Below are 24554 nucleotides of genomic sequence, written 5' to 3' on the forward strand. Positions count from 1 at the left end.
TCAAACTCAGAGCATTATCCTGGGCCGCTGGATTACTAGTCCAGTGACAATACCACTATGCCATCGCCTCCCCAAGATAATTCTTATTCATACCTCTAATAAACCTTGTAATTATTTCACTTATGTTGGTGACAAATTAGCATACTGAGAAAGTGTAGATTTAGAGATAATAATGTAAAAATGTAGAAAGTAGGCGTTTTGTAGTTTGTCCCAGTCCATAATATGTTTCAGCACCCAGACTGATCATTTTAAAATCTTCTTGCTACCATTACCAGCCCTTGTCTTTGTGCTAAGATGTATTTTTCTGCAGAAAGATTATGCACTGTAGTATAGTAGAGTGAGAGCTACACCTCAAGATTCTTGAATAAGTCAATCAATCAGCCAGTGTTTGGTGTCTGTTTTAATCAGGGCTCAAGAGTCAGAGGCAGGATAGCTCAAGATGGTCACAGGCCAACGTACAATCAGAAAAATATAGCTGAAATAGCATACAAAATTCCACTCTCATCAACTGTCGGACAAATTAGATGTAACTATTCTTATCTATTTCTGGGAAATTATAACCAGAGTAGCACTAAATGAATTGCTTATACATAAATAATGCTTTTAAATTTATGCCAGGAACTCAAAGATTAGTGTAGATGAACGTATACCTGCTTTTTAACTCATCAACCTAAATGTTCCATAGAGCACCAGGGTGAAGTTTAAAGCACTATTTCTCCTGTCTATAGAAGTCTCAGACTGTGTTGCTAAGAACTCTTGCATGTAAAAATTCAATTGTTGCCTTAACTAAATTGATGTGGTTAGATGGTGAAGGGTGAGAGGACATTCATGTGGAGTATAAACACTACCTACTGGGCCAAATAATCTGTTTCTGTGTTGTATACTTTGTAATACTTTCAAAATCATATGAACAGTCTGTCTACAATTCATTTAACTGGTATATTTTACAATCCTCCTCCATGTTTGCCAGCATTCTCATTTTTTTGTGTTGCTAACAAGTCTTTATAATGTACTCCCAACACCCAAGTCCAAATCATCCAGAAAACAAAAGTGGACCAAACACTGACCCATGGGTTACTTGCAACCTATCTCAAATCTCAGCAACAACAATCAAATTTAACTTTTCATTTCTTGTTCTTTAATCAGTGTTCTATCATACATTACCCCTCATACTAATTTTTAGTTCTAAGTCTGTTATATGACAAGCTATTAAATGCAGCACATCTGCATTATTACTATTTATACAATCAGCCATTTGTCATATTCTTATTAAATTTTCCAAATATGGTTTGCTTGGATAAATCCATGCTAGCTGCTGTTGATTAACATACACATTACGAAATGTTTGCTAATTTGATATTGAATTATGTACATATGAACATACAAATTAGGAGCAGGAGCAAGCCACTCAGCCTCTCAAGCCTGCTCCACCACTCAATAAGATCATGGCTGATCTGAATGTAACCTCAGGCCCACATTCCTGCCTACCCCTGATAACCTTTCACCCCCTTGTTAATCAAGAATCTATCTAGCTCTGCCTTAAAAATATTCAGACTCTGCTTCCACCACCTTTTGCGGAAGAGAGTTCCAAAGACTCTCAAACCTCTGAGAGAAAAAACTTCTCTTCACCACTGTCTTAAATGAGCAACCCCTTGTTTTTAAACAGTGACCCCTAGTTCTAGATTCTCCCACAAGAGGAAATATCCTCTCCACATCCACCCTGTCAAGACCCCTCAGGACCTTAAAGGTTTCAATTAAGTTGCCTCTTACTCTTCTAAATTCCAGTTTTTTATACTCTGTCCTATTGGGTAGTTACAATTAGGGGGCCTGTATACCACTCCCACAAGTTGCTTCTTGCCTTTGCCATTCCTCATCTCACCCAAACCGCTTCTACATCCTGGTTTCCTGAACTTAGGTCATCCCTCTCTACTATGTTAATACCATCATTAATTAACAGAGCCACCCCTCCATCTTTTCCTAACTTCCTGTCCTTCCTAAGTGTCACATACCCTTCTATATTTAGGTCCCAACCTATGTCATCCTGTAGCCATGTCTCTGTAATGGCTATCAGATCGTACTTTGTATTTGCGCTATCTGCACTATCAGTTCATCTATATTCTAAAATGTTACCATAATCAATACTTCACTGAACCTAGCCATGGTGTCTTCATAATTTCCCAGTTGCTTTTCTTTTCTCATTAGCTATTCGGCCTCACTCCATGTCCCAGAATTAAATCAGAAATGTTTCCTTCCTTGCTGAATTAAAACATACTGACCAAGGAAGCAGTTTTGGATTCCTCTAAAGTATTCCACATTATTAAAAGCATTATTTTTATTCCAGTTGTTGTAGTAAAATGTGTGAAGGGGCTTAACAGGAGAATTATCAGACAAAATTTAACACTGAGCCACATAAGGAGAAAATAGCACAAATAAACAAAAGCTTGATCAAAGAGCTAGGAGTTCAAAAGTGTCTTTAAAGCAGAGTGAGGGATAAAGAGAGAGACTTTAAGGAGGGGATTACAAATTACAGACCTTAGGGTCTAAACAGCAGGAGACATAGCCACCAGTGGTAAGGCAAAGGGAATCAGGTATGTGCACGGGACCAAAATTGGAGGAATGCAGAGTTCTCATTGGTTTGCAGAACTGCAGGAGGTTATAGAGTTGGAAAGTTTTGTTATTTGAATTTCATAATGTAATTCTGGCATTTTTTCCCAATGTTATACCCACTTTGTTGTTCATTACATGAAACATCTACAACAATGTATCATGGTTCACTGTGTAACAGGAACTGTGATGTGAGGAAGTCATTCTTTCTGTTTGTGTTGAATTGAATGTTATATTCAGCTTTGTATTCATACTTTTCTTAGTTCACCATAGTGTACCTGAATAGGTGCACTTATTTCATTTGGATATTATAGGCTAGAAACTGGTCCATGCCAAAATTCAGATGCAATTCCAGCTGTGGCAATACCAGTACACAAAAACTGATCCATAAGAGATTCCTACAAAACTGGTCCTTTTGTTCTTATCTTTTTGGTGGCAGGACCACTGGTTTGATTACTTTCAGACCGAGGTAACCAGCTGCAGCATCATTGTCACATTCTTTGGGCAGTTACTAGCCAGTTTCCCAAAGGAGCCTGAGGTGGGCTAGACCATTCATTTGCCAGTCGATGGGTCTAAATTTAGTTTCAAGAGGATATTCTGAAAACTTCGAAGGGTACCCTAACCAATTTATTAGGCATCTCTCTCTAGTCTATGCTGCATGTCATATTGGACTCTTAAATACCCGTTTTTAGTTAGAAGATCCACTTTATCAGTCAATGTACTGTGGCTATAAGGGTTTACTTTTCTGTAGGGTGTAGATGTATTTTAGGTCTCTCCTAACTTGATGTACCCATTACTATTAAAGTAACTGGATAGTGCAGGTCTCCCCTTGAGGTTCAGGAAGCACAAACAAAAAATCAGTGATTAAATTACTGAATATAAAATTCCCTACGAGCCAATTAGACTGAAATCTGGCAGTGAGAACAGATTTACCAGGTGTTATTTAATTACTTTGATTTGATTTTCTTTTCCAGTTCTACCAAAGCAAATGAGTGAGAGAGACATTGTGTTCCTCATTGATGGATCAGACAATGTTGGAAACACAAATTTACCTATTGTCCGTGATTTTATGACAAGAATCATTCAGAACCTGGCCATTGGAAGTGACAAGGTGCGTGTAGGCCTGGCACAGTACAGTGATGACACAGAAGTTGAGTTCTATCTAAATACTTATTCATCAGAAGCTGAACTTCTGTCTCATATCAGAAGTCTCGGACTGAGAGGGGGGTCAACAGTCAACACTGGTTCAGCATTGGATTTTGCCATTAAATACTATTTTACTAGTTCTGCAGGAAGCCGAATAAAAGAAAATGTTCCTCAGTTTTTGGTGCTCGTTACTGGTGGAAGGTCCAGCGATGATGTGGAAGCACCAGCAGATGCATTGAAGCGAGCTGCAGTAATGACCTTTGCTGTTGGAGTCAAGCATCCAGACCCAGCACAGCTAGAAGCGATTGCAATTGACCCAAGTTTGATCTTCAATGTAAAGGAATTCCACTCTCTGTCAGATATACAGAATCAGATGATGGTACCATTGACAACACTGACTGTTCCAACAGTAATTATTGAAGAAACAACAATAAAACCTGAAGAGGAACCTGTTCCTCCTACAGAAGGTACCTGAATTACATTTTACCTTTTTTTTCCAGATATTATGCATTACCAGTAGAGTTAAAGGGGGAAAACTGGATGAGTCCCGAAAATGGGCATGGGGATCATAAAAGCACAATTATCCCACACACATTCATTGCCACACGGGCAGCCTGCCAACTTTGTGCTGTCTCCTAATTTAAAGGAGGCCAGTGTGCAGCCCAGTGCTAAACACACTGCTGCACTGCTTAGCAGAGGGCCCATTTTTGTGCAAGGCTAGCACCACTTAAAGCTAGCATGTATAACTTAAAGCCAGCCTGTAGCTCTTAAGGGAGAATCACAGAATTTTAACGACACAGGAGGCGGCCATTCGGCCCACCATGTCTGCAACAGCTCTCCAAATGAACATTATGACCTAGTGCCATTCCTCTGCCCCCATAACCTTGCACATTGTTTCTATTCAAATCATCATCTAATGCCCTCTTGAATGCCTTGATTGAAACTGCCTCCACCACACTTCCAGGCAGTTTCAAGAAGTTTTTTCTCACATCACATTTGCTTCTTTTGCAAATCACTTTAAATCTGTGCCCTCTCATTCTTGATCCTTTTACAGGCTGGAACAGCTTCTCTCTATCTATTCTGTCCAGCCCCCTCACGATTTTGAGCATCTCTATCAAATTTCCTCTTAGCCTTCTTCTCTCAAAGGAGAACAGTCCCAACTTCTCCAATCTATCCTCATAGCTGAAGCTTCTCATCCCTGGAACCATCCCTGTAAACCTCTTCTGCACTCTCTCCAATGTGTTCACATTCTTCCTTTAGTGTGGCATCCGAATTGTACACAATACTCCAGGTGACGTCTAACGAGTGTCTTATATAAATTCAGCATAACCTCCCTTCTCTTGTACTCTATGCCCCTAATAAAAACAGAAAGTGCTGGAAATACTTAGCAGTCTGGCAGCATCTGAAGAACATGTGACTCAAAATGTTAGCTCTCTTTCTCTCTCCACCAATGCTGCAGACCGGCTGAGTGTTTCCTGCACTTCCTGTTTTTATTTCAGATTTCTCGCATCTGCAATTTTTTTGCTTTCCTCTTAAAGGGAAAGTGTATTCAGGCTATTGCAGATGCTGGGGGTGGCTGAGGAAGGCTGTATGACCTGCAAGAAGAGTGAAAAGGGTACTACAGGGCAGAGAGCACTGGAGGCCCTGGAGCAGGATGTAGCCAGGGGGAGAGAATGCTCCTCTATCCAAAGGAGGCCAGGAGGATGAAGGCAATTGAAGGAGACAGCCATTGCTGTCAATGCCAGCAGGAGGAAGTTTAATGACCTCACAGATGTGGTCAAGGTCAGTGAATGCATCTTCAAATGCATAAATATCCTTCCAAATGAATGACTGGCCTCACACACACCTCAATTCACCACCCTCTCCTTCACTCAACTACCAATATTCTCTAGCAGCCATAAGGTGTATAAAATTATGAGGGGCATAGATAGGGTAGATGGAATGAACTTTTCCCCTTGGTGGAGGGATCAATAACCGGGGGCATAGATTTAAGGTGAGGGACAGGAGGTTTAGAGGGGATATGAAGAAGAATTTTTTCACCCAGAAGGTGGTGGGAATCTGGAACTCACTGCCTGAAAGGGTGGTAGAGGCAGAAACCCTCATAACATTTAAGAGGTGTCTGGGTGTGCACTTGCGATGTCATGGCATAGTGCTGGAAAATGGGATTAGAATAGTTAGGTACTTGTTTGATCAACGCAGACTCGATGGGTCGAAGGGCCTTTTTCTGTGCTGAAGGCCTCTATGACTCTATAACCTAATATTCATAGCCTCACCTTACCCTAGCACACTCAGCGCTGCTGAAAGCCTCACACCCACATTTCACAGCTTGCATATACTGCCAGTTATTCAACTATGATATACATATTACCCAAACACATTGCATCACTGTTCCCACTGTCTTGTATGACAAGATGGCGCATAACCACAGACAGGAACACCTAATTGGTGGGAACAAGAATGGCTGCACATCCTCACCCCAGTAGAGGAGACAGCATTGGCTGTCTCTGAAACAGTTATGACTGGGGCCATGCCAGTTGTGAACTGAAACCATTGAAGATGACATTATGTTCTTACATAATCTTGCATCTCGCTTCCTCCTCATCCCACAAAATTTTCTGATGTCCAAGCTACAGATGCTCTAAGCATGTCCTTCTTGCTTTCTCTGCCTTTCTGTCACCGTGATCTAGATTTCTGCTTTTCCTCTTTCAGGTACCCAAGAATAGCCACCTGGTCAGGCCCAGCAGGGGTGGGGGGGGCGGGAAGCATGAAGTGTAAGAGGAACAATAGAAAAATTAGGATGAAACGCTGTTAGTGTTTCAATCTCTGACTCACAGCCACCAGCTCGGATACTGTCACTATGTGTACTTTAGAGGGCAGTGTAGAGATGGGATTTGCATGCAGTGAATCACTTGGCACAAGTGGTCTGCAGCCAGGGCAGGGGGAAAGAGACCCATGGGTGCCAACTCGCCAAAGGGAGAGGTCACAAATGAATTCTACTGCAGCAGGCCCTGATGACAGCTTCAACTAAGCGCAGCACAGAAAAAGGCTGTTAAGCTTTCACAACTAAATGCATTGGCTGGTTTGCCAGAAAGCCTGTTGTCACTGTAAAAAAGTGAGGAAGAGAAGCGCATCAACTTGGCAAAGGGCTTTGCATAAACCTTGGAACCGATCCTTTCCAGCATGGAAGTGGTGATAACAGTTTAGAGCATTGGTTACAAATTGCTATGTCTTAAAGAAGTCTCCGTAGTCTCCTGTAGGTTAACTGTAAGTCTTTATTAACTACCAGAACTATTTACACAAGTCCAGTAACGGATATAAGCTAGAAGCTGTCCCCATGCTTAGGTCTACACACATCTCGGCTCAACACTACCCTGACACTGGGTCTGGGTCATGTGTCTTACCTCACTCAGTCCCACTTTAACTCTACACGTGCCAGACCTTTTCAGACCCAAACATGATGCAATGTCTGATGCCTAACATGTCAGCTTCGATTTCAGCACAAGCAGAAGCCAGGGAATGTCAGTGCTGCAGTGGAAGCTGAGACTGATGTCTTGCAAGCCCAGCTTGGTGTGATACAGGCTTGAACTGCTGCCATCATGCCTGTAAGTACCAGTGTTCAAAGGGCTTGCACAGTGTCACAGCGTTCCAGAAATCTATCCTTAAGGTTACTAGGATAGCAGATGTACCACTACAGAACAAAATCTTACTGTTCTCTCTCAGGAAGATACCATCCTCCCATTACTATCCTTCTTCCATTACCCTTGCTGTTGCCTGTCAGCTAATCAGTCCAGAGTGCTGCTGCCCTTGCTGATGTAGTACAATCTGAAGCTGGGCCAGAGCTGCTTGAGGATGCCCTACGAGTAGGTGAATGATGACCCACACCATTTAATTAAGGTGAGGTGGTGATGCAGGGGTGGTGGCAGTATAGTGGTAATGTCATAAGATTAGTAATCCAGAGGCTCAGGCTAATGATTTGGAGTATAAATTCAAATCCCACTATAGCAGCTGATGGAATTTAAATTCAATTAATAAATCTGGAAATAAAAAAAACTAGTCTAATGGTGACCACAAAGCCATTCTCAATTGTCTTAATAAACCCATCGGGTTCACTAATGTCCTTTAGGGGAGGTAATCTTCTGTCCATACCTGGTCTGACCTATATGTGACTCCAGACCCACAGAAATCTGGTTGACTTTTAAATGGCCTAGCAAGCCACTCAATTGTGTCAAACTGCTACAAAGTTAAAAAGGAATTCATCAGAGTATATCACCCGGCTTCAACCTAGGCACTGGAAATGACAATAGTATACCCAGTGCTCTCAACCTTGCAAAGTCCTTCTTAATAACATCTGGGGCTTGTGCTAAAATTGGGAGATCTGTCCCACAGATTAGTCAAGCAAATGCCTGACATAGCCATACTCACAAATCATATCTTTCAGGTAATGTCCCAAGACACCACCATCACTATTGTCTCGCTGATAGTACAGAACTGCCAAAAACGGTGGCACAGTGGTAAACAGCTGGGGGGGCGGTGGGGGTGGGTGTGGAGTTGCCCTGAGAGTTCTCAACATCGACTCTGGACCCCAAGAAGTCTCATGGCATTAGGTGTAACATGAGCAAGTAAACTGCCTTCTGGTTACTACCTACTGTACCCGCTCAACTGATGAATCAGTACTCCTCCATGTTGAACACCACTTGGAGAAGCACCGAGGTGGCAAGGGGACAGAATACATTCTGGCTGGGGGACTTCAACGTCCATCACCAACAGTGGCTCAGTAGCACCATGACTGATTGAGCTGGTTGAGTCCTAAAGGATAAAGCTGCTAGACTGGGTCCTCAGCAGGTGGTGAGGGAACCAACAAGAGTGGAAAACCTTGTCCTCACAAATCTACCTGTTGCAGATGCACCTGTCCATAACAGTTTTGGTAGGACTGACCACTGCACAGTCCTTGTGGAGACGAAGTCCCATCTTCACATTCAGGATATCATCCATTGTGGCACTACCACAATGCTAAATGGGGTAGATTTCAAACAGATATAGCAACTCGAAACTGGGCATCCATGAAGCACTGTGGGCCATCAGCAGCAGCAGAATTGTACACAAACACAATCTGTAGCTCCTGGCCTGGCATATCCCCCACTCTACCAATATAATCAAGCCAGGGGATCAACCCTGGTTAAATGAAGAGTGCCAGGAGCAGCAGCAGGTATACCTAAAAATGAGGTGTCAACCTGGTGAAGCTACAACACAGAACTATTTGCATGTTTACATCAGGTCTAAGCTCTACAGCCCTGCCACACACAGAATGGTGATGGACATTTAAACAATACATAGGAGGAGGAGGCTCCACAAGTATTCCCATCCTCAACATTGAGGGAGCCCAGCACATCAGTGAAAAACATAAGGCTGAAACATTTGCAACAATCTTTAGTCAGATGTGTTGAGCGGATGATCCATCTTGGCTTCCTCCTGAGGTCCTTGACACATTCCGGCAATGGCACTGAAAACCATGATGCAGAACTTGCCGCACCCCTAGCCAAGCTGTTCTGGTACAGCTGGCATCTAATGGCAATGTAGAACATTGCCTCGGTATGTCCTGTCAATAAAAAGCAATAAAAATCCAACCCGACTAATTACTGCGCCATCAGTCTACTCTCAATCATCAGCAATGTGATGGAAGGGGTCATCAACTGTGCTGTCAAGCGGCACCTAATCAGCAATAACCTGTTCACTGACACTGACATTCAGTTTGTGTTCTGCCAGGGCAATTCAGCTCCTGACTTTGCTACAGCTCCGGTCCAAACTTGGACAAAAGAGCTGAACTCAAGAGATGAGGTGAGAGTGAATGCCCTTGACATCAAGGCAGCACTTGACAGAGTGTGGCATTAAGGACCCCTGGCAAAACTGGAGTCAATGGGAATCAGGGGGCAAACTCCCCACTGGTCGGAGTCATACCTAGCACAAAGGAAGATGGTTGTGGTTTTTGGCAGTCAATCAGTCCTGGGACATCATTGCAGGAGCTCCTCAGGATACTGTGTTAGGTCCAACCATCTTTAGCTGCTTCATCAATGACTTTCCTTCCATCATAAGATCAGAAGACGGGATGTTCGCTGATGATTGCATAACGTTCAGCACCATTCGCGACTCCTCAGATACTGAGGCAGTCCATGTGCAAATGCAACAAGACCTGGACAATATCCAGGCTTGGACTGACAAGTGGCAAGTAATATTCATGCCATACATGTGCCAGGCAACGACCATCTCCAACAACAGAGAATCTAATCATCCACCCTTGACATTCAATGGTATTACCATCATTGAATACCCCACTATCAACATCCCGGGGGGTTACCATGACCAGAACCTGAACTGGGCCAGCTATATAAACACTGTGACTACAAGAGCAGTTCAGCAGTTGGTAATTCTGCGGTGAGTAACTCACCTCCTGACACTCCAAAGCCTGTCCACCATCTACAAGGCACAAGTCAGGATTGTGATGGAATACTCTCCACTTGCCTGGATGAGTGCAGCTCTAACAACACTCAAGAGGCTCGACACCATCCAGGACAAAACAGCCCAGTTGATTCGTACCACCATGCACAGTGATATCAATGTGTACCATCTACAGGATGCACAACAACAAATCATCAAGGCTCCATCAACAGTACATTCCAAACCTGCGACCTCTACCATCTAGAAGGACAGGGCCGCAGATAGATGGGAACACCACCACCTACAGATTCCCATCCAAGCCACTCACCAGCCTGACTTGGAAATATATTGCCATTCCTTCACTGTTGCTGGGTCAAAATCCTGGAACTCCCTTCCTAACAACACTGGGGGTATTCTTACGCCACATGGACTGCAATGGTTTGAGGAGGCAGCATACCACCACCTTCTCAAGGGCAATTATGGTGGGCAATAAATGCTGGCCTAGCCAGTGACACCCACATCCAATGAATGAATAAAAAAACCAGGCATTTTTAAGTGCCATATAATTTCAACTATTCTGTAAAGATCAGCTGCTATGCCCCAACTAGAAACCTTCCACCAGCCGTACTGCAGCCATTGGGGTAGCATTGCATAGGAGCACCAGGACGGACAAAGGCACCTGCATGACAGGCACTGAGGAAATGCACGAGGGTGATCAGCTTACTTTTGCAAGGAATATTGGATGTTTTGTTTTATAAAATTGACTTGGAATGGTTGTTTTTTTGGTGATTTTTCTTTCAGCATTGTAGTCAAGAGGATTCTGTGATGATCAGTGACTGAGGGAAGGTAAGATGTGGAAATGGGGAACTGGGGTAACATTCACTGGAATTGTAGTCAGATAAGGTGATCATGGACAGCCTGATGGGAAAGGGGAAGTGTTGGTTGCCTCCTTCCTTCCTCCTCTTCTACTTCTCTATTTTGAACACCAAAACTGTAGGTGCTATGGATCTGAATTTTGTTGCTAGTATATTTAGGGTGGAGTTCTATTCTCTTCTGGCATTGTTCATTACTGTGAGGTAGGAGCACAGCTGAAGGACTCTTTCTGGGATCCTGGGAGACAAATAGAACATTTTGAAGGTGAGCTGAAATGGCCAATAGCTGAGTTGGCACTTAATTGAGCTCTGAGGATGCACATATGTCAAAGATGGACAAGCACTTTGGTTTCCCTATCACAAACCAGGAACTAGGCCTTCATACAGCTCCACTGTATTTTGTTTCAGTTTGAATGTTCACATCAAATTCTTTATTACTTACCTTAATCTAGAAGTTAATTATTTAAATTGTATTTATTTAAATCTCTGTTCAATTTCTGCAGCCAGGAAGAGAGATATCGTCTTCCTAATTGATGGGTCTCCTGGAATGGGAAGATCCTTCCCTCTAGTCCGTGAGTTTCTTAATAAAATAATTCAGGAGTTCGATATTGGACCTGACAAAGATCAAGTTGCTGTGGTACAATACAGTTCAGACTCGAGAGTTGAATTTGGCCTCAATATTCATTCAACTAAAGATGAGGTTTTGGATGCAATAAAAAAGCTGAGATTGAAAACAGGAAGACCCCTCAACACTGGTGCTGCACTGGACTATGTCACAAGGAATGTATTCACTCCGTCTGCAGGGGGTAGGGGCGATGCTGGAGCTTCACAAATCCTGGTGCTCATCACTGCTGGGAAATCTAGAGATGATGTTGGACAGGCAGCAGATGCAGTGAAACAGGCTGGTATAGTGCCCATTGCTATCGGGGCCAAGAGTGCAGACATGTTGGAGCTACAACAGATTGTATATGAATCCAATTTTATTTTGAAACTGAGAGATTTTAGAGAATTGCCAAGTATTCAAAAGGAACTGATATCTAAAGTCAAAACCGTTTTCCTTATTGAGGAAATAACTGCTGTTAATACTGAAGGTAAAAAGACTTTGACCAATTGTGATTGTTCTATGCCATTATTTACTCAGCAGACTCAAAATTATATTTTAAGAAATCAGAAGTTTGAACTGTGAAACCATAGAATCATGGAAACTCGCAACTCAGAAAGAGTCCATTCCTACCATTGTGCCTGTGCTGGCACTTTGGAAGAGGAGTCGTGCTTAGTCCTATTTACCCACCTTTTGTCTGTAACCTGATTAGTTCATCATCCTCCCTTTTAAAATCATATTCTGGAATTAGTTTCCACCACCTTTTCAGGTACAACAGTTCAGATCTTGACAACTCTCAGTGGAATAAAAACATTCTTATCTCTGGCTTTCAGTTTGATTACTATTTGGATCTCTCTTTGGGTAACTTGTGGCCTGTTCTGGATTGGGAAGGTTTCTCATTACTTATGAGTGACTTAGCTCCAACTCTGGTAGGTTTCTTAAAGAACTCCTTTATTTACACTATAGTACATTCTAAGCTTCTAGGTTTCCCTTGTACAGACTATTCCATCTTCTCTTAGTCTCTTGCACATGACTGCTGATGTCACTGTTACATCATTGAAAACATCACTATCTCATTGCAATAACTATTAACCCATTATTCTACATCTCCCCTAAATTTTTAAAATAATAATAAGCTATTTTCTTCAACTATTTACATTACCACCATCACCCCCAAAGTTTGAACTTCAGAGTTTAAGCCTTTGTGATGCCTTCATAGCTCTCCCTGATCTTGTTCTTGTTACCTTCAATCAAAGGTGATTGTCTTTAATCAGTTCGCTGACTGGATCACCATTCTGCTTGGGTACTGTCACAAGCCCTGAACACGACCTAGTTGGCTCCGTGATGTGTGATATGACACCTCTAACATTCTGTCGAGTTTCTCTTTAACTTTCCCCAGCAATGGGTGTGGTACCTTCCTGAGAGTATATAGATGAATAAGCTTAGCATCTTGAAACAATGTAATATGATATTCATGTTTAAGCTTACCAAGCCTCTGAAAGCTTTGGGAATTGTTAGCAGAATTCTGTTGTGGGACTTTGTCTACCTTTTTCTCAAGACCTAGTTGTATACATACCTTTCCTCTCAGTAAAGATGTGCTTTGATTATGCAGAAGATAGAGGCTCTCGGTAATCTCTCGCTGCTTGTGGCTAAGGGTGGAAGTTGTCTGACTTTTTACTTGAAGATCCATACCACCTGGGCCTTGCAATTTAATTCTTGATGACTGGATGTCTTTTGCTTTGAGCCATTCCAAATGATCAGCCAGTACTGTAGCACCGGCTTCAGTATCAAGTGTAAACTCAATTTTAAAGCCTTTAACTTCTAAAGCAACGGACCAATGTTTTTGTTCTCGAACCTTCACTTCTCCTAGGAAATCTGTACTCCCATTTCTTTCCTTATTCCCAATTTCCTGGATTGTCTGCTTTTCAATGGCATTCTCTTGCTTCCTTCCTTTAATTGTGCCTTTAGATTTATAGAACTACTTGAAGTCTTTCCGTATTGGAAATATTCTGTGCCATCTGCTGGACAATCTTGCCTTCTATGTTGCTTTTTAGCTTCACAGCATGGGCACTTAAAAATGGCTGCTGCAGGATTTCCCACTCTTTCCTCCCTTTTAGTGGGTTTTTGAGTGGGTGGGGCTGCCACCTTTGGGCCTAACAGACTCATCTGAAGCCTCGGTATTTCCATGGATTATGGCCCAATTTTGTTCCTATGTTTGGCCTGTATTGAACCGCTTGTTTGAGTGTTAAGTCGTCTGTTGGTTGCAAAAAATCTGGCAGCCTTTCATCATGGACTCCAGCAATAATGTGGCTGCGAAAAAGTTCATCTTTCAATGTGCCATTCCCGCAACAACTGGCTAGCCTATACAGGTCTGAAAGGAACAATTCAATGGATTCCCTGACCTTTGGAATCTCTGACTGAATCGCATTTGCTCGGTTACGGGTTCCATTTGGGGCTAAAGTATGCATTGAATTCTTTCGGAACATCATCACCAGTGGATCCTACTGCATACAGGAATGTATTAACTGGTGCTCATGCGCTTTGGCATGCAAACCTGATGCTGCTTGATACCTCTGGAATTATTTTTCCACAACTGTCAACATTGGCATCTCTATGGATCTTTGAGGTTTACAAATGGCTGCAGAAGGGGTAGTGACTGCTCGACTGATGCTGATATTGCTACCGATTCTTTGTGCCTTCTGATTCTTTCTTTTGAAGAAGCGATCTTCTAATTTCTCCCTGTGAGTGTTTTGTTGATTGCACCAAATAATTGTTAGATTGGTGTCACCACCGCTGCTACCGTGGATTGTGGTTTGGCTTCCACTTTGAATACCATTTGGATCTCTCTTCCGGCAACTTTTTAAAAAATTCATTCATGGGATGTGGGCGTCGCTGACTAAGCCAGCATTTATTGCCTGTCCCTAATTCAGAGGGCATTTAAGAGCCAACCGCATTGATGTGAGATTGGAGTGACATGAAGGCCAGACTGACTGAAGGACATTAGTGAACCAGATGGGTTTTTACAACAATCAACAATGGTTTCATGGTCATCACTAGACTTTTAATTCTAGATTTTTACTGAATTCAAATTCCACTATCTACCGTGGCGGATTCAAACCCCGATCCCCAGAGGATTACAATGGGTTTCTGGATTACTAGTCCAGCAACAATACCACTACACCATTGCCTCCCATTGCGGCCTGTTCTGGATTGGGAAGGTTTCCCACTACTTATGAGTGACTTAGGTCAGGTTTCTTCAAAAGCTCCCTTTTGTGTTTTTCTCTATTTACTCTATTAAATCCTATTAACATTAGGTCACCTCTCAATACCTTTTCCAAGGAGAACAGTTCTATCTTTTCTAACATCTCCCCATAACTGAAATGATAACTTAAGAAGCTTGACACCATCCAGGATAAAGCAGTCCACTTGATTGGCACCCCATCCACAAACATTTACTCCCGATGCACAATAGCAGCAGTGTGTACCATCTACAAGATGCACTGTAGGAACTCACCAAGGCTCCTTAGACTCTACCTTCCAAACCTGCGACCTCTACCACCTAGTAGGACAGGGGCAGCAGATACATGGGAACACCACCACCTGGAAGTTCCCCTCCACGCCACTCACCTTCCTAACCTTGGAAATGTATCACTGTTCCTTCACTGTCACCGGGTCAAAATCCTGGAACTCCCTCCCTAACAGCACTCTGGGTGTACCTACACCACATGGACTGCAGCAGTTCAAGAAGGGCAGCTCAGAATCACCTTCTCAAGAGCAATTAGGGATAAGCAATAAGTGCTGGCCAAGCTAGTGATGCCCATATCTCATGAACAAATAATAAAAAGAGACAGATTTTTGATTGACAAGAGAAACAAGGGTTATGGAAAGTGGAGGGGAGGTCATAATCAGAACAGCCATGATTTTATTGAATGGTGGAGCAGGCTTGAGGGGCCAAATGGTCTATTATTGCTCCTATTTCTCAAGTTCTTATGTTTCCCCATTTCAGCGAGTAGTACTTTGAGTGAACATCTCCAGGTACTTCCCTTAGTTTTCAGAGTTTCCTAAATCCATTACCGGCATTAAAGCCTGTCCCAATTATTCTTTCTCTCTGGTCATGCTTGTATAATCTCATGGAATCCTTAGATAGCTGCAGGTTGCATCCCTTCAACTCCTTCCCACATCCGTGTAGATCACCAAACCAGCCAACGTCTTCTCACTGCTGACCACACAAAAATTGCTGCTTGTCTATGTTATTCAATGATATTCTAGGAAAGCCTGTTATCTGATCTCAGAAATGGCTTCCTCCGCATTCTTCCCCATGGCAACATGAATCACATTAGCCTTGCATCCAGGTAAAAATTGGCTATTCTTGACCGCATCTCTTTTTCATCTTAAAGAAATGGACAGTTTACAGCACAACTGTTTGCAACCTGATACCTTCAGCACCTGTCTGAGACTTTGGCCAGAATCTTCGGCTTGGAGACTGAGTGGGGCCCGCTCGCCAACACGTAAAATGAGGTGCAGTGACGTTGAGTGTGCGTCCCAACGACATCGCGCATCCTTCCGATTTTCAGTTTGGCACCAGAGTCGACTGCGCACCCGCCAAAATGTTAAAGGCCTATTAGGGCCATTTAAAAACTAAATTAAACCATTTAACATAGCTGCCTGCCCAACGTTAAGGTTGGCAAGCAGGCGAAGAGCCCAGGCGGTCTTCGCATTTTTCATGAAACCTCATCCACGGGCAGGATAAGTGAAATAAAGATTTTCATTAAAATTCATAAATACTTCCACATGAGAGGACATGTTCTAAAGTTTTCTTTTCTTTATTACAAGTTTTGAAACTCAAACTGATCTCCCTGAGGCAGCTCTATGCCTCTGGGAGATTTCTGTGCTCTTCCGCGTAATTGCCCAAGAGCGCAGGCCCCGACTCAGCCTACTCCCCCTGCCCGCACAGGGAGTGGTCAGCACTTGGGCCTTAATTGGCCCGCCTACGTAAAATGGCGGTGATCAGCTGCACTCCTGCCCGCGCCCGCTCCCGCCCAACCCCTCCAATGGGAAGAAAATTCTCCCCTTTGAGAGACTCAGAATCTACCCATTGTGAACTCAAAGATTGCTGCCATTGTCTCCAGCCATGAACACCTGACAGCATCATCCCAGTAAAATAATCCCTTTGATATTTTAAATGCCCCAGGTCTGTAATCAAGCAGACTTTATAACAGGTCACATGATCCCCTCCATTTTATCTTAAATTAAAAACACAGTTCCAAAACATTACAATCTTGTAAAGCTCATAATTGTAATAGATCTCATAAAGGAATTCAATTAAGTTAGTCAAGTTTGTCTTTAAGAAATCCATGCTGGATCTCCTTGACTAACCCACGCCTTTCCAAATTAAAGTTTATTTTTGTCTTTGATAATGATTTCCAATAGCTTTTCCAACACCAATGTTAAACTAACTGTCCTGTACTCTCCTGGTTTATTCCTGTCCGCTTTCTTGAATAGTGGTATAACATTAGCAACTCTCCAGTCCTCTGGTACTATTCCAACATCCAATAAATATTGAAAAATTCAGGTCAATGCCTCAGCAATTTCTACTTTTTGCTTCTTTTAGCAACCTAGGATGTGTTCCATCCAGACCAGATTACTTATTAAATCTCTTAGTAAGTTTTCTCCATGTATTGCTATCCTTTTTTAGTGTAATCTTCACATCATCCACTTCCTTGTGAAGACAGAAGCGAAATACTTATTTAATACTTTTGACATGTTCTGTGTCAGAGTTGTTAGAACTTATATTTATCTGGAGAAAGCTTTGACTTGCTTACTCACATAAATGCTTAAAGTTTTGGTCTTTGCTTGTCATCATCTGGGTTAAAATATCAATTTAGTCAGAAGGGGTAAAAGTCTAATCTTTGCTGTTTGGAATGATCCTAAGTTAAATTAATTCACTGAAATGGTTATCCTGCTCAGAGAGGCTGCAAAGATGGCTTTACTGAGAATTGGAACTGTTACAATTGTTATGATCCCATCTAATGTTACTACTGGACAGGTCAGATTCCAGGATGGAACCCAGCTTGATAGATCCTAACTTTTATTTTTTGTTTATTAACATGGAGAACGGCTACTGAACAGAGTCATAGGAGTCAGCTGATAAACTTTTAATAAAAGAATGAAACATTTATTAAAGACAAGATTAACTATATTACAATACTCCTTCAAACACAACTATACCTTTACAGATATATACTGATACATAAGGATAACACAAGTACAAAAGCTATCTTACACTGTCATGCTCCCCTTAAATACACAGTGTATGTAAACCAATAGGTGACCTGTGGTTAGGCACACTACACTCTGAAACCAAGTGACAGACGCCACCCCAGACAAATGCTAAGGATCTCTCATGAACTCCCCCCAGACGCTTGTTACACCAAGCCAACTGGTCTCACTGAACTCCATCTTTCCCACTGGGGTTTCCATTCTCCACTCTCAAAGAAGCTGCTTTGGAATATTCTCCCGAATGATGCTTTCTCTTGGATGCTTTCCGCAAGGATCCACCTCCAAGGTTTGGAACTCTCCTTCCAATGTTCCTTTCCCCTGGAACACCACATGCATTCAGGCTTTCTTCTACACACCCTCTCTCCGACATTCAGCCATGCCAACAGAACACCACTGCTTCACATGCTCATAGTAAGGAGTCACCAACCTTTTGACTATGTCCTCGAACCTTCTGGCTTCCCGCAAGCCTATTTTGTCTTGAGTCTGCATCCTGCAGCTTTGTCTCTCTAAACTTGGAGCCTTCCTCTCTGCTCCTTGCTTTCACTTCCACTGATCAGGGTCTTGTTCCAGGTTCCTGTCCTCATCCTTTGACTTAAGTTAAAGGGCTTCTTGGGACTTTTCTCTTTTTGCTCCAGGACCTGCTTCCTGCAATTCCTTCTCCCAGTAGACTGTAACAACTTGGTATCTCTCTTGAGACCCAGAACTCACTTGACATTCACTATTATTTTGACTTCAGAGCAACTCATCTAAGATTCTTAGACGTATTTTTCTCAGCAATCTGCTAGCTTGTCCAGCTAGGGGGAGACTTAAACTGCTTCCTTCACCTTAGGGCATAATCACCAACTGAACTCAAACTAACAAGTCTGTGTCTGTGGGTCCCTCTCTCTGGACCCCTGTTGTTAGGCAACAGAACAATTTTTTTCTATCTTGTGTTTATTTTTAACTTCCCTTCAAGAGTCATAAAACCTCATTAGAATGCAGGCATCTTTTAAAGTGAAACTAAATCTCAAATTTCCCCCTTTCTTAACACACAAATACAGAAACACAATATAAACTTAAACTTTAAGCTAAAATCATTCTGACCACCCACAAATATACTAGAGATAGTTTAAGTAAGTTATATTTGTATTTGTGGGCGTTCGGAATGAGTTTAGCTTTAAGTTTAAGTTTAACACAATAAGTGTAACATTTTGACCCAGAAGTGTATAGTGCTAACAGAATGGCTGAAATGAGAAAGCACTAACCTCACACACGTTTAATGAGCTGATCTGAACAAGGTTACTTGAAAATTGAAGTTAAATCAGCAGGTTTTCTCCTGTGTCAGTGGTATATGATGGACTGCAAGCATCAAATGCCACTGTTCAATACTTAGGAAGTATTTGAGGAAATGTTTTTAATTAAGTTCTAAAAATGTTTCTAAAATCCATCTTTTTTCCCTCCTGGATTCACTGCTGTGAATCTAATTTTGTTGATTTACTTCAGTTTTCTTTTCATGAATAATAAGTGATAACAGACAAACACAAAATTATTGTCAAGTTTTGTGGATTATTTTTAGATCAGGAGCAGAGATAATGATAATGTGGTTGACGTGGTGTATCTGGATTTCCAAAAAGCTTTTGATAAAGTGCCAAACAATAGACTTGTCAGCAAAGTTAAATTCCATAAACAAAAGGAACAATGGCAGCATGGATACAAAGTTGGCAAAGTGACAGGAAACAAGGGTAGTGAATGGTTGTTTGATGAACTGGAGAAATTTATACAGTGGGATTTCCTACGAGAGCCACTGCAATTCTTCATATTCATTAATGACTTATGTTGGGATGTGCAGGGCACCACTTCAAAATTTGCAGATGACAAAAAACTTTGTGAAGTATTGTGAACTGTTAGGAGGTTAATGATGGGCTTCAAGAGGCTGGTGGAATGGAACGGACATGTGGCAAGTGAAATGCAACAGAGTTAAGTGTGAAGTGATATATTTTGGTTGGAGGAATGAGCAAAGGCAATATAAACTCTAGGGTGCAATTCTTAAGGAAGTGCTGGAGCAGAGACCTGAGAACATACGTTCACAAATTGTTGAAGGCAGCAGTAAATGTTGAGAAAATTGTTTCAAAGGGTATATGGGATTCTGAGCTTTATAAATAAAGGTATAATGTATAAAAGGTCAATGATGAATCGTTATAACACAATGGTTGGGCCTCAATTGGAGTTTTGATTCCAAGTCTGGGCACCACAATATTGAAAAAGATGTGAAGATTTTGGAAATTGTACTAGAAGGATTTCCGAGAATGATTCCAGGGACAAGGGACTTCAGTTACGTAAATAGATTGGAGAGTCTGGACTTGCTCTCCTTTTAGACGAGAAGGTTGAGAGGAGATTCTTTCAAGGTGTTCAAAATCATGAGGGGTCTAGACGGAGATGTTAGGGAGAAACTTTCTATTGCTGGAAGGGTTGAGAGCCAGAGGTCTCAGATTTAAAGAGCTAAAGATGGTCTCAGGTAAACCTTTTTATACAGCAAATGGTTAGGATCAGGAATGCAGTCCCTGAGAGAGTTGCAGGGGCAAACCGAATAACTGTCTAAAGGGAAAAAAAAATTTGCAGGACTCTGGGGAAAGGACTGACTAATTTAGTGTGTAGCTAAATTGCTCTTTTGGAGAGCCTTCTAGGGTTCGATGGGCAAAATGGCTTCCTTCTGTCTGTAACCATTCTGTGATTCTGTGATTTTATTTTTTGTGATCCTGCCTAATTTACCAGTCTTTGCCTTTTGTATCAATGGCAGCTGATGTGATAAGGATCTATCACAATATGGATAGAGATTTTCCTGGTTATAAATAATAATTACAAGTTTTATGTGATCTGCTGCTGCTTACACTGTATATTCTTTTGCAGTTTTGCCTGAAGAAGTGAACAAGAGAGACATTGTGTTCCTTATTGATGGATCAGACAATGTTGGGAACACAAATTTACTTCTTGTCCATGATTTCATCAGAAATATAATTGAAAACCTCAATATTGGAAGTGACAGAGTGCGAGTGGGTCTGGCACAGTTCAGTCACAATACAAAAACTGAGTTCTATCTTGATACCTACTCATCAAAAGCTGAAGTTCTGAGTCATGTCAAAGGACTCAAATTGAATGGTGGAACAATGCTCAATACTGGTGCAGCACTGGATTTTGTCTTTAGAAACCACTTTACCAGTCATGCAGGAAGCAGAAAAGATCAAGGAGTTCCACAATTTCTGGTGGTGTTCACTGGTGGTAGATCGATGGATGCTGTTAAACCATATGCAGATGCACTAAAGCGAGCTGCCATAGCAACCTTTGCTGTTGGAGTAAGAAATGCAGACCCAGCACAACTGCGAGAAATTGCAACTGACTCCAATTTGGTTTTCAGTGTCAAAGAATTCCATAATCTACCAAATGTACAGGAACGGGTGATGACACCATTGTCAACACTATCTGCTCCAACAGTAACTACTGGAGAATCAATTGTAATTGCTGGAGAACCACTAGTTACTAATGAAAAAGGTACACAAATTGGGTTTTGTACTTTAATGATGACTGCATTACTAGTGCTAATACTTCTAAAGGATTTTTAATCTTCTATACAATACTTCAGCATTCACCAAAAATACTGAAGTAGCAAATTGGTTCAAAGCTAAAATCAAAAATACAGACGCACAAATCACTAAAAGTAGTGGTGCAGATTAAAGGTCACAAGAAAAACAAAGCATTGGGGTTCATTTCTAGAGAGATAGAATTGAAAAGCAGAGAGAAGTTAAACTTTATTAAACTTGCTTACACCACACCTAAAATATTGTGAACAATTCTGGTCCCTATCTTACATAAAAGGCAAAGGTACAGCAGTAGGTGCAAAATTAATTTAGTAGAATTACATCTGAACTGAGATGTTATACCAGTCAAGAAAGACTGAATAAGCAAGGGAGTTTTTCTCTAGAAAAGATAGAACTGAGGGGTGACCTGACAGATGCTTTAAGATTATAAAAGGGCTTGATATGGTAGATATAGAGATGTAGAGAGAGATGCATACGAAATCAGAACTTGTCATAAATATGAAAGTCAGTAATAAATCCAATAGGGAATTCAGGAGAAACTTCCCCCAGGAGCAGTTAGAAAACAGAACTTGCATCCACAGAGAATGTTTTGTTTTTTATTCATTCATGGAATGTGAGCTTTGTTGGCAAGGCCAGCATTTATTGCCCATTCCTAATTGCCCTTGCAAGCCACCTCCTTAACCATAAGCTCTCTGCTGCCCTTGTCCTTCTAGATGGTAGAGGTCACATGTTTGGAAGGTGCTGTAGAAGGAGCCTTGGTGAGTTGCTGCAGTACATCTTGTACCAGCGGTGGAAGGAGTGAATGTTGAAGGTGGTGGATAAGTATGCTGATCAATCTTTTTGATTGTTGTTAGAGCTGCACTCATCCAGGCAAGTGGAGAGTATTCCATCACACTCCTGATTTGTACCTTGTGGATAGTGCACAGGCTTTGGGGAGTCAGGAGGTGAACTACTTGCCACAGAATTCTTGCAGCCTCCTTTATATGGTTGGTCCAGTTCAGTTTTTTGTCAGTGGTAACCTCTCCCAGGATGTTGATGATGAGGCATTCATCAATGGTAATGATGTTGAATGTCAAGGGAGATGGTTAGACTCCCTTTTGTTGAAGATAGTAGTTGCCTGGCACTTATGTGATAAGAATGTTACTTGCTACTTGTGAGCCCAAGCCTGAAAGTTGTTCAGGTCTTGCTGCACGTTAGCGCTGGCTTTTTCATTACCTGAGGAGTTGTGAATTTTACTGAACACTGTGCCATTATCAGTGAACATCACCATTTTTGACCTTATTTTGGAAGGAAGGTCAGTGATGAAACAGCTGGAGATGGTTGCTAGGACACTACCCTGAGGATCTCCTACCACAATGTCCTGAGACTGAAATGATTGGCCTACAACTACCACAGCCATCTTCCTTTGTGCCAGGTATGACTCCAACCAGCGATGAGATTTCCCCCGATTCCCATTAATGTCATTTTTCTAGAGATCCTTCATGAGTCAAAGGTTGCCCTTGATGTTGTCGGCAGTCACACTCACCTCACTTCTGGAATTCAGCTCTTTTGTCCATGTTTGGCCCATGGCAGTTTAGAGCCAATTGGCTCTGGTGGAACTCAAAGTGAGCTTCAGTGAGCAGGTTGTCATTAAGTGCCACTGATAGCACTGTTAATAACATCTTCTATCACTTTTCTGATGAATGAGAGTAGACTGATGGGGCAGTATGTGGCCAGATTGGATTTGTCCTGCTTTTTTGTGGACAGGGCATACCTGGGAAACTTTCCACATTGTCAGATAGGTACCAGTGTTCTAGCTGTACTGGAACAACTATTGGGACCCAGCTGGTTCTGCAGCACAAGTCTTCAGTGTTACACCTGAGACATTGTCAAAGCCCATTGCCTTTGTTGTATCCTATGCCTATCAGCCATTTCTTTTTCATGTGGGGTGAATCAAATTGGCTGAAGGCTGGCATCTGTGATGTTAGGGACCTCAGCAGAAGGTTGATGGATCATCCACTTAGCTCTTCTGGCTGAAGATGGTTATAAATGCTTCAGCCTTATCTTTTGTACTGATGTACTGGGCTCCCTCATTTTGGAGAATGTTGGGGGGCAACACCACCTTGGCCATCAGCCACAGTACTACTTCTGACTGGCTGAAGCATGGCTGGTGGAGTAACTCAATATCCATCACCAAATGTGGCTGGGGAGCAGCACTACAGCCTGAATTTACCAAGTCCTGAAGGGCACAAATGCCAGAATGAGCCTACAGCAGCTGGTGAGAGAACCAACAAGAGGGAAGAACTTATCTGATATCATTCTTGAGAACCAATCTATTTGTCACAAATGCATCTGTGCATGACAGGATATTTGACCATTGCACACTCCTTTGGCCGGGGAGCGTAAAACTGGGCCAAGCTCCTTACGGAATTAATTATGTCCAGTCAGCACTTCTGCCCTATTACGGAACGAGGTCCCGCCTTCTTGAGCTACCAGCTAATCAGTCCCAGCAGCACCGCGTGGTCTCCGCAAAGAGTGAAGTGCCTATCTGCCGCTGATAAAATACAAGTGGTAGCAGGGAAACACCCTTTAGTGGACCTTAATTGCCAGTTATAGGTCTCCTCCCTTCCTCTTCCTTCTCCTCCTTATGCTCCTGCTCCTCAGCTCCTCACCTGTGGCAAGGGCTGTCCTCCTGGATGGCGAGGTTTGCACAGCTGACAACCATGCAATACAAAACCTGCTCTACCGAATACTCTCGGGCTCCTTCAGAGCAGTCCACATTGTAGAAAGATTGTTTTGGAACACCAATGCTATATCACATGTGGCAGCATGGCTTTGAAATGTGCACTGGAGCATGGATTGTACACCAGAATCATCACTATTATCGTCAGCGGATAGCCCTTGTCACCCAGTAACCATGCTTGGACTTGTCTTGTGGCTCAAACACATCTGGAGCTGCGGAATGAAGGCATCATGACAGTTGCCAGGATACTGGGCATTGAGCTGCATGCTTCATTGGCTCTGATTACAAATCAGTTGGAGATTAAGGGTATAGGATCACTTTCTATT

General features: G+C 42.2%; 1 protein-coding gene across 8 annotated transcripts in view; it reads left to right on the forward strand.

Annotated features, from left to right (window-relative positions):
• Window positions 1-24554, forward strand: part of LOC121284611 (collagen alpha-3(VI) chain-like) — a 244605-nt gene that overhangs the window by 188935 nt on the left and 31116 nt on the right. For 7 of the 8 annotated variants that reach the window (XM_041200113.1, XM_041200119.1, XM_041200114.1 and 4 more), the window contains 3 exons: window positions 3579-4217; window positions 11558-12145; window positions 20821-21459. In XM_041200113.1, the coding sequence (XP_041056047.1) occupies window positions 3579-4217; window positions 11558-12145; window positions 20821-21459 (1866 nt within the window). The remainder of the gene's footprint in view (window positions 1-3578; window positions 4218-11557; window positions 12146-20820; window positions 21460-24554) is intronic. The other variant, XM_041200115.1, reaches the window with a different exon arrangement.

The sequence above is a fragment of the Carcharodon carcharias genome, chromosome 12 (genome assembly GCF_017639515.1).
Source record: "Carcharodon carcharias isolate sCarCar2 chromosome 12, sCarCar2.pri, whole genome shotgun sequence".
Taxonomy (NCBI): domain Eukaryota; kingdom Metazoa; phylum Chordata; class Chondrichthyes; order Lamniformes; family Lamnidae; genus Carcharodon; species Carcharodon carcharias.